This window comes from Salvelinus sp. IW2-2015, unplaced genomic scaffold (genome assembly GCF_002910315.2).
Source record: "Salvelinus sp. IW2-2015 unplaced genomic scaffold, ASM291031v2 Un_scaffold2291, whole genome shotgun sequence".
NCBI lineage: Eukaryota > Metazoa > Chordata > Actinopteri > Salmoniformes > Salmonidae > Salvelinus > Salvelinus sp. IW2-2015.
Genome location: NW_019943617.1, coordinates 185,504 through 195,671, shown reverse-complemented (window position 1 = coordinate 195,671; position 10,168 = coordinate 185,504). Strand labels below are relative to the sequence as shown.

The 10,168-nt window shown below is 54.0% G+C and overlaps 2 protein-coding genes across 2 annotated transcripts in view; one reads left to right on the top strand and one right to left on the bottom strand.

Annotated features, from left to right (window-relative positions):
- Nucleotides 1-5,600: 5,600 nt before the first annotated feature.
- On the bottom strand, nt 5,601-6,318 carry LOC139025133 (octapeptide-repeat protein T2-like). Its single transcript, XM_070440191.1, has 2 exons — nt 6,064-6,318; nt 5,601-5,720 (listed from the first exon to the last, which is right to left on the bottom strand). Exons 1-2 carry the CDS (start codon nt 6,316-6,318, stop codon nt 5,601-5,603), a joined length of 375 nt encoding a protein of 124 aa, XP_070296292.1.
- Nucleotides 6,319-7,680: 1,362 nt separating this feature from the next.
- Nucleotides 7,681-10,168, top strand: part of LOC112073555 (myotubularin-related protein 13) — a 42,494-nt gene continuing 40,006 nt past the window's right edge. Inside the window, exons 1-4 of the mRNA XM_024140826.1 lie at nt 7,681-7,692; nt 8,036-8,063; nt 8,899-9,128; nt 9,232-9,599. Coding sequence (XP_023996594.1) covers nt 7,681-7,692; nt 8,036-8,063; nt 8,899-9,128; nt 9,232-9,599 — 638 coding nt within the window. The remainder of the gene's footprint in view (nt 7,693-8,035; nt 8,064-8,898; nt 9,129-9,231; nt 9,600-10,168) is intronic.

The following is a 10,168-nucleotide window of genomic DNA, read 5'->3' as shown; positions in this document are numbered from 1 at the left end:
GAGACGTCTAGAGCTGGACTCGTCTCTGTTTACTCTGCATTGTAGAACATTTATGTTAACAGTACATCCCGCATGTATACTTATGGCATAATGGACTTGTTTGTTCCACGCTTTTCAACATGTCGTCTCTGTTTGTCTGACTCGGTCATTTGTGTAAATACATTGTTTGGATGGCGACGTCTTCAGTGCTACAGGACGCAAATAACTCTAATGACACAATAGTGATTCATGGGGAATAAGTCTAGAAAGATTGATTGGTCCAAGTCGGGATATTTTCTTCCCCCAGAGTCTGTCACAAAGGACTTCTAAAGAAATGTCTATTTTTATGCCCATGGACGCCAAGTGATTTGCTCCAAAACAGACAAACTATTTTGTTGCCCAAGGCTGGCCAGGGATCAAACACGGCACTTTCCCTCCAGTGTCCAGATAGATACAGGTCAACCAGCAGAGCTGTGAGACATCATACCTCCCTTTAGAGCTGATGAACACATCCTGAGCGATCACTCTGTATATGTCTCTCTCACTGTCTATCTAGCTCTATGGGCAATACTGTATTTTTGAAGAGTTACCACCTCTTCCTTCAAGTCATGTCATAAACCAGCCTTCTGGGATCCCCTAGCCAGACCTTGAGCTATGTCTGGCTCTCTTCTTGTCGGTCTGGCTTCTCTGTTTGTCTGGCTGGCGGGCTCTCTTGTGTGTCTGGCTGGCTGTTTCTTGTTCTTGATGTTGTCTGCTTCTGGCTCTCTGTCTGGCCTCAGGTGTTGTTCTGTGCTGCGCTCTCTGGCTCCTCTGTTGTGCTGGCTTGGCCTCTCTTGGCTGGCTGGCGTGGTCTTGCTCGGGCTTTCTGTCTTGGCCGGTTTGGCTCTCTGGCTGGCTTTGGCTCTTGTGCGGTGCTGGTTCTTCTGGCTGGCTGCGCTCTGGCTGGCTTGCTCTCTGGGCTTGCTTGGCTCTCTGGCTGGCTGGCTTCTCTGGTGGCTGGTCTCCCGGTGTGCTTGGCTTGCTCTCTGGTTGGGCGTGGCTCCTCTTTTCGTTTGTGGCTAGGCTTTGGTCTCTTCGTGCTAGATGGCTGGCTCTCTATGGTTCTGGCTCTCTTTGCCTGCGTGAGCGGTCTCTGTGTGGCTGGCTGGCTCTCTGGATACGCAGCTGGCTGGCTGGCTCGCTTGGCTGGATCTCTGGCCTTGGCTGGCTGGCTTGCTGGCTCTCTGGCTTGTTGATGGCTTTGCTCTGCTCTCTAGGCTGGCTGGCACTTCTGGGCTGTTGCTGGTTCTTGTGTCTGTCGTAGTCTGCTCGCTCGTGTGTGTCTGGACTGGCTGGATCCTCTGCCGTGTGGCTAGTGCTGTGATCTCTGTGTGGCGTGCGGATCTCTTGATCGACGGCTGGCTAGGACTACTACGTGAGGTACTTGCCCGCTTTATGGTGGTGCCTGGCTCTTGTGTGATGACTGCTGCCTTACTGGTCTGCCTCTTCTGTGTCGTGTGTTGTGTTGTGTGGTGTCCGTGTGTGTGTGTGTGTGTGGCTCTGTCTGTGTGCTGGCTTCTCCTGTCCTGTGTGGTCTGCTTCTCTCTTCTGGCTGTTCACTGGCTGCCTACTAGTGATCATGGCGCTATGTTTTGTCTGGCCTCGTTTGTCTCTCTGGCTTGCTGCGCGTGTGTCTGGCTTCTCCGTGCTGAATGTCTGTGTGTCTGGCCTCTGATCTCTGTCTTGATGCTGGCTGTGTTTCTTGACTTCTGTTCTCTGGCTGTGTGTCTGGTCTCTCCTTCGTAGTCTGGCTTGTGTGTCTGGCTCCTTAGTGCCATGTCGGTCATAGGCTCAATCTTTTCCTCGTGCTAGCCTCCCTGTCTGATGTGGCTAGCCTCTCGTCTCGTGTGCATGTGTGGGCTAGCCTCTCTCTGCTGTGCATGTCGGTTCTGCACTCTCATCGCTGGCTGGTCTGGAGCTGCCTCGCATGTCTGGCTGCTCCTGTGTCTGGCTGTTTGTCTGAGCTTTCTGGCTGTGTGTCTGTCGCTCGGATGTTGTGTCGCTCGGACTTCTTGGTGACTTCCTGTCTTCGGCTGCTAGGCTGTCGCTTGTCTGCGGATCTGTGTGATCTCTGGACTGTGGCTTGGATGCAGTGTACTGTGCTCTTGTCTGTGGCTGTGTGTATCTGGCTGCTCTTGTTGCTGGCTGTTGGGTCTGGTCGTGTGTTCTGTGCCTCTAGTGTCTGCTGTCTGAGTCTGTCCTTCCTGTGCTTGCTTCTAGCTGTCTGGTTCAAATCTGTCATTTTCCTTGGACTCTGTCCTGCTCATGTGTGTCTGGCTCTTGTTGTCTGTGTGTCTGGCTCTCTGTCTGTATCCTGTGCTGTGTGTATGTCTCTATCTGTGTGTGGTCTTTCTGTGTGTTCTGGCTTCCTGTTCCTCTCTGTAGCGTCTGGCTGTTGGTCTGTGCTGCTCTAGTTCTGGCTGTCTGGGCTTTCTTGTTGTCTGTGGTCTTTCCTGTGCTGTGTGTCTGGCTCTGCGTCTGTCGTGGCGGGCTCTTGGCGCTGCTAAATCTTCTTCGTCTGGCTGTCGTGTTGGTCTCTGACCTGTTGGCTGGCTCTCTGCTACTGCTCTCTGTCTGTAGTCATCTGTCTGCTCTGGTCTGTTGCTGTCTGTCTCCTGCTCTGCTGTTGTGCTAGCTCTCGTGTTCTGGTTTGCTGTTGGTGCCTGGCTAGGTCTTAGTCTCTTCTGCTGTTGCTGTGGTAGTCTGGTTCTGCCTCTCTTCTAGTCTTGTGGCAGCCGTTCCTATTTGGTCGTTGTAGCGTTTGTCTTGTGTCCACTGTCTCTCTTGCTGTGTGTCTGTCTCTCTTGCTTGGCTGTCTGTCTGGCTGTTGCCGGCCCTTCTGGCTGTGGTGCCTGGCCCGGTGCTCTTGGCTGTGTGCCGTGGCTCTGTCTCTTGCTCTGGCTCTCTGTGTGCTGCTCTTCTGTCTGTTGTGGCTCTCTGTGTCTGCTGCGGCGTCTGTGGCCTTCTGTCAGTCTTTGTGGGACTGCGCCTGGAGCTCTAGGTCCTGCTTCCTTGGCCAGTCTGCTGTGGGCCTTGGTCTCTCGGCAGTCTGGTGGGCCTGGTCTCTGGCATCGTGCGCTCCTGGCAGTCTGTGGGTGCTTTGTGGCAATTGGCCTGGCCTGGAGTCTGTGGCCTCTTATGGCCTGCTCTCTGGCAGTCTGTGGGCCTGTGCTCTCTGGCAGAGTCTGTTGGGTCCTGGCATCTCTTGGCAGTCTGTGGTGCGCTGGCTCTTCATGGCAGTCTGTGGGCCTGGCTCTCTGGCAGTCTGTGGTGCGATGGCCTGTCTGCTTGGACGTCCTTGCCTTGAGTCTCTGGCAGTCCGTTGGCCTGGCCTCTGGCTATGGTTCTGTGTGCTGGCTCTGCCTGGCAAGTCTGTGCTGACTGGCTCCTCGTGGCAGATCCGTTGTGCCTGGCTCTCTGTCAGTCCCTGTGTGGCCTGCATCTCGTCAGTCTGTGTGCGCTGGCTCTCTGAGTCTGTGCCTGGCTCGTCAGTCTGTGTGCTGGCTCTGTCAGTGCTGGTGTGCGACTTGGCTCCTGTGCTAGGTCTGTGTGCTGGCCTAGGCTGTTTTTTAGCTTCTTGTCAGGTCTCTGTGTGCTGGCTCTCTGTCAGTCCCTGTGTGCCTGGCTCTCTGTCAGTTCTCTGTGTGCCTGGCTCTCTGTCTAAGTTCTCTGTGTTGCTGGCTGCTCATGTCTTAGTCTCTGTGGTGCCTGGCTCTGCTGTTCAGTCTCTTGTGTGTCTGGCCTCTCTGTCAGGTCTCTGTGTCTGGCTCTTGTGACTTCTGGTGTGTCTGCTCTGTCTTCTGTGTGTCTGTGTTGTTGGTCGTGTTGGTCCTGTCTCCTTGCTGTATTCTGGCTCTCGCTCTCGTTTTCTCTCGCTCTGTCCTCTCTCTCTCGCTCTCTGTCTGTCTCTCTCGCTCTTGTCTCTCTCTCTTGCTCTGTCTCTGCTTCGCGTCTGTTCTCTCTCGGCTCTGGTCTCTCATCGCTCTGTCCTCTTCTCAAGCTCTGTCTCTCTCGCTCTATCGTCTCTCGCTTGTCGTCCTCCGCTTTCATTCCTTCTCTCGCGTCTTCTGTCTGTCTCTTGCTCTCGATTCGCTTTCTCTTGTCTGTCTCTTGCTTCTCTCGCTCTTGTCTTCTGCTTGCTCTCAGTCGCTTTCTTCTCTCTTGATCTCTGGTGGCGCGCATCGCTCCAGCTCTTCTCTTGCGCTCTCGTCTGCTGTCTCTTGCCTCTATCCGTTTCTGTCTCCGTATGCTCTTCTGTGCGTTCTTTTCTTTTGTGTGTCGGTCGCGTCTGGCGCTCTCGTTCTCTGTTTTCTTTGTTCCGACGTCTCCTGGTCACCGTCGCTCTCGTCGTTTGGGGTTTGTTCATGTTTGTCTAGTCTTGCTTTCAGTTCGTCACTCCAGATTCTGCTCGGCTCTCCTGTCTGTCTCTCGGCCTCCTCGCTCTCCTTCTGGTCTGTCTCTCGTTCATCGTCTTTTTTTTGGTGTTGCAGTCCGGCTTCTCGTCTTTCTGTCTTTCTATCCGCTCTCTCGCCTCCCTCTGTCTTGTCATCTGCGCTCTCTCTGTATGTTTCCCTCTCTTGCATCTGCTGGTCCCCGCATCTGCCATGTCTCTTGTTCTGCTGTCTCGCTCGGGTGCTCTGTCTTCTGTCTCGCGTCTCTCTGTCTGTTTCTGGTTCCTTCTGCTCTTTCTGTTTCCTGTCCTGTCCTTCGTCTCTTGTCTGTTCTTGTGTCTCGCTCTGTGGCTGTCCTGTCTCGCTCATGTGCGGTGCTGTCTCCGCTCTGTTGTCTCGTCTCGCTCTGTCTGTCTGTCTCCCCTCTGGTGCTGTCTGTCCTGTCTCCCTCTCGCTCTGTCTGTCCTGTCCCCTCTCAGGCTCTGTCCTGTGTCTCCCTCCCGCTCTGTCTGTCTGTCTCCCTCTCGTTGCACTTGCTGTCTGTTCCCTTCTCTGGTCTTCGTCTTCTCCTCTTCGGCTTTGTCTGTCCGTGTCTCGCCCTCATCTTTGTCTCTGTCTGTCATGTCTTCCTCGCTCTGTCCTGCTTGTCTCGATTCTTCGCTCTGTGCTTCGTCTTCCGTCGTGCTCTGCGTCTGCTCCCTCTCACGCCTTGTCTGTGTAGTTTCTTCTCCGCTCTCTTGGCTCTGTCTGTCTTCATCTGTCTGTCTCGACTCTCTCGCTCTGTCTTCTGTTCTCTGCGTGATCTGTCTCCTCTCGCTCTGTCTGTCTCTGGTCGGTCTGGTCTCTACTTTCGCTCTTCTGTGCTCATGTCCTGTCTGTCTCCCCTTCGCGTCTGTCTGGTATGTGTTCTCCCTCTTCTCTGTCTTCCTTTCTCCCCGATGCTCGGGTCTTTTTCTCCCTCTCTAGCTCTGTCTGGCCTTCTCTATCCTACTTCCGCTCTGTCGTTGTCTTTGCTGTCCCTTCACGCTCTGTCGTGTACTTTCTCCTCTCTCGCTCTGTCCTGTCTTTCTCCCTCTCATGCGGTTGTTCTGTTATCCTCCTCTCCGCTTCTGATCGTCCTCGTCTTTCTGCCCTCTCGTCTTCTCCCTCTCGCTCTGTCGTCTCTCGTCTCCCTCTTCGCTCTCTATCCGTCTAGCCTCTCGCTCTGCTCTCTTCCCTCTCTGGCTTTCTGTGTCGCGTCGCTCTTCCCTCCTGCCTTCTCTCTGGTTCCCTCCTCGTCCTCGTCTCTCTTGTCTCTCCTCTCTTCCGCTCTGTCTCTTACTGCTCTGTCTGTCTTCTTTGCTCTGTGTTCCTGTCTTTTCTCCCTCGTCTGCGTCTGTCGGTCTCGTGTCTTGTCGTTCACCCTGGCTCGCTGTCTGCTGTTCTCCCTCTCCGCTCTTCTGTCTTCTGCTCCCTCTGTGGGTCTCTGTCGGTCTTTTCCGCCGGTCAATCGCTCTGTCTGTTCTTCTCCCTCTCGGCGTTCATCTGTCCTTCTTCTCGCCTGCTCGCCTGGTCTTCTTGTTCTCTCCTTCCTCGCTCTCCTGTCTAGCTGCTTTCGCTCTCATTGGTCTCCCCCTCTGCGCTCTCTGCCTGTCTCCTCTTGCTCTTCTCCTACTTGTAGCTTTCCTGTGATCTTCTTCTCGTGGGATGTTCTCTGGTCGCTCCTCATCTTCTGGTTCTTTTCCTTGGCGTGCGTCTCACTGTTCGCTTCTTCTCCATTTGTGCTCTCTTCTGTCCTTCGCTCTTGTCCACGCTCTCTCTGCTCTCGCTGACCTTGTCTCGGTCTCGTCTGCTCCTCTCTCTGCTCTGTTCTCCCTCTGGCGCTCTCTCGCTCTCGCTCCCTCTCGCTCTCTCGCTCTCCCCTGCTCATCCGGATCTCGTCTCGCGGTCTCTCTGTCTTCCCTCATCTGCTCTCCGCTCTCGTCTGCCCTCTCGCTCTCTCTGTGCTCCCTCTCTTCTTCTCGTCTCTCGGTTCTCGCTTCCTCTGCTGTCTCCCTCTCGCTCTCTCTGTCTCCCCTCTCGCTCTCTTCTGTCTCCCTCTCTCTTCTCTTGCTCTCGTCTGTCGGTCGCGCTCTCCTTCTCCCCTCATCGTTCTCCTGGGTCCCTCTCGGCTCTCGTCTGGTCTCCCTCTTACAGCTCTCTCTGTTCCTCCCTCAGTTTCTCTCTCGTCGTCTTTCTGTCTCCTCGCTCTCTCTGTTCCCTCTCGCTTCCTATCTGTCTCCCGTCTCGCGTCTCCTCTGTCTCCCTCTCGCCTCGCTCTGTCCTTCCCCTCCTCTCTCCGTCGTCGCTCATCTTCTCTCCATTCGGCTCTGTTGGGCCCCCTCTGTCATCGCTCTCTGATGTAGATGTTCCTCCAGCTCTTCGCTGCTCTCTGTCCGCTCTCGTCATTGTTGCAGTCTTGCGTCTATATTCAGTCGCTCCTCTGGGGCTCGATTCTGTCCCGTCCCCTCTTCGCTCTTCGCGGCTCTCATCTGTCCCCTCTTCTCTCTCTCGCTCTCTGTCTGTCTCGCTGCTGTCTCGCTCTCCCTTTCATTCTCTCTGTGTCTGTCTGTCTGGCTCTGTGTGTTTTCCTTGTTTTTCCCTCTCTTCTAGCCCTGCATTCCTTTTCTACATTTGGCAAGTGGAGCATTCATATGTGCCTCTGAGGGTCGTCTACCTCCATCCCTCCATCTGTCTTATCTTGTCCCTCTGCTCTGTCTAGTAGGTTCTGACTGCAGCCTAGACCCTGCTCTGTTATCAGAGCAGGGAGAGCCAACCGGCCGTGGTCAACCTGACCTCCAGACAACTGAGCAGGCAGTGTGTTTAACAGGAGAGGACACACACGCCTCCACTCAATCTGCTGCAAAACCCACACACCATATGACATGAGAGCATGATGACTAATATTGTAAATATTGTTCTCTGGTGCAGGTCCCAGAATAACAGCTGCATTAACGCGTCTACTGTTCTTGTTTTTCATATTGGTCGCTGTTCCATGAATGGCCACGGTTCATTCATTTCCATCCTTTAACACTGACCTCTGTGCATTTAGTCTAGACTCGTTAATCCAATCAGGTAATCTGTAAGTCTATTAGCGCCACGGTTTGTCCTGAGAGCACTTGTGGCCGTGTCAGATTTGTCTCTGTCGACAGAGGGTTGTTAGGCCAGCTCCCTGCTCTCCCTGTAAATGGCTGAGTGCGGAGGACACAGTGTTCCTGTGAAGATGTAATGTGTATAAAACATTCCCGGGGAAATGAAACTCTCCGTACGAGCTTTGACATTGGCGTCATCCTCCTTACTTCCTTAACGATATAAAGCTGCACTCTGACGGACTGCGTACATTTGGAGGTGAATTATGTCTTTATGACAGTGGTTTAGACAGGAGGCTTAGTAGTGGATTTATCATTTACATCAGAGGGATACTACTCAAGGTGTAGGGCTGTCCTGAGCAGGGAGGAAGCAGAGCAGGCGGTCTACTGYTGCCCTCCAACGGCCTTCAAACCTCTCTGGAGAGGAGAGATGAGATACACAGACCATCGTACACTAGAATCACTTCCAGCCCCAGTCTCACCTTTGAACTTCTGCTCACTGCTCTCTCACTCCTCCAGGGCTCTGTGCTCGGACCCCTGCCCTCGGGTAAGCCTCAGCAGGGTGCCGGGACTGTAGCTATTTTAGTTCTGCTGCCTCGTAACTACAGTAGCCGCTGCCGCTGGTCATTCAGGGAGAACCAAAGCGATAATGAGCTCTGTGTTGTATTGTGTCAGGCTCAGAGGAACGAAATCAGAAATAATCTAATAAGAGGCTTGAGCGTCGCTCACGAAAGACACATGGCCGTCAGACTCGGCCAGGGGGGAGGAGGGGAACATAGAGGTGGGGGGGGTAAGGATGTTCATTTATAAACAGTGTTGGCAGTGGTGTTGGCAGTGGTGTTGGCAGTGGTGTTGGCAGTGGTGTTGGCAGTGGTGTTGGCAGTGGTGTTGACAGTGGTGTTCTTGGGTTTGGGTCTAGTTGATGCTATAGCTGTTGCCCAACATTCATGTGTTTATATCAGGACATAGGAACAGTCTTCATGGCTTTAGCAGAGTTGCATGTTCCCTCTAGGTGCTGTGTGCAAACAGGTATTATTAGCATTTTTTTCACTCTTCATACCGTGGAAAAACAGCAGGGCCCTGTTTTCAGTACTCATCCAGAGAGAAAGCGGGAGCCTGACGTTCTTGGTTTGGTGTTGTATGTGTTGAAAACTTACGGCCCACGAGAAATGATTGATTGTGCTTGAAACTTTTGGCAGCTTTGGATTATTTTCCTATTTCCACCCAGGTTTTAATGGTTGTCTTTACAAGCTATGCTCCCCACAGCCCAGTTAGTTTCACGAGTTGTGAGACGTTGAGCCCAAACTGCTCTCTTGTACGTTCAGTCAAAAGCAGACAGTCAGCACGTCTGAACGTTTGTCTGGTCAGAGCTTCAGTGTAAGCTGTTGAAAACGTGTACTCCTCCGCCTCTTACTGTCAAAACATTCCCTCGTGTCTGCAGAAACTGCCAGCTGGAGTGAGCCAGTTTGCATACACCTGTGTCCAGGACCATTCCATTTGGACCAATCAGCAGTTCTGGGAGGCCACGTTCTACAGCGAGGTCCAGAACCAGATCCGAACCCTGTACCTCACCGCCCCTGAAGACAAACTAGGCATCAGTGCCAGGCTAAAGGTAAGAGAATGAGAGGTTCCATACAATGGTCTTTCTTCTCTCACTTTTTTAGGCCCATTTGCAGAATGACACTGAACACCCCCATATCTTTCTCCCCCCTCAGGAACAAGGTCCCCTGCCCCCGGCGGCCCCCGGCGCCTCGGAGCGCACGGCCATGGACCTGGCGGCGGAGCAGCTGCGCGCCTGGCCCTGCCTCAGCAAGGAGAAGCAGCAGGAGCTGGTGAAGAACGAGGAGAGCACGGTGTTCAGCCAGGCCATCCACTACGCCAGCCTCCTGGTCTACCTGCTGGTCCCCCTGGACACCAGCAAGAACAAGCTGCTCAGAGCCAACCCCGTCGCTGACTGGGAGAGCGGCAGCAACAGCATCGTCACCAACAGGCAAGCAGAGCAGCTGGTTGCGCCTCACTGCACCCCACTGATATTCAGTCAGTTCAATCTGACACCTAGCCATTCGCCACAGCTATATCAACAGTTAGTTTGACGCAGCACACAGAAGCGCATGGCCCCCTAGGGTGAAATGCACTCGATCGGAAAGAGAAAAAGAGCCCAAATGTAAGGTTGTTATCTAGGACGATAGCGCTCTTGCTTGGGGAGTATTTTGTACTTTGTCATAAGGTGACGATAAGTGTGTGGGCAGACATGGCGTTACTCACCGTGTACATGATCCACTCTCCTCTCCTCTAAAACGGATCAGCGTGCAGCACCTCCTCAGCCATATCCTGCCCACTCCCACGTCCATCCTGTTGGCTGTCCTATCACCTGCTGGAGTTTCAGCCTCAGCTCTGCCAGGGTGGTTAACACTAAGCCTGTCTGCATGGGGGGGAAGCGGGTGACCTCCACTCAGCCTGTCTGCGTGGGGGAGCGACCTCCACTCAGCCAGTCTGCGTGGGGGAGCGGCCTCCACTCAGCCTGTCTGCGTGGGGGAGCGACCTCCACTCAGCCTGTCTGCGTGGGGGAGCGACCTCCACTCAGCCTGCCTGCGTGGGGGAGCGACCTCCACTCAGCCTGCCTGCGTGGGGGAGCGACCTCCACTCAGCCTG

What these genes read in the sequence shown, in the direction of transcription:
- LOC139025133 (XM_070440191.1), bottom strand. Translation starts at nt 6,318, where the DNA reads ATGAGCAGGGGAGAGCGAGAGAGCGAGAGGGAGCGAGAGCGAGAGAGC. An exon ending in AGATCACAGGAAAGCTACAA is followed by an intron (nt 5,721 to 6,063) that starts GTAGGAGAAGAG and finishes CAGTAAGAGACA; the next exon opens with GAGCGGAAGAGAGGAGAGAC.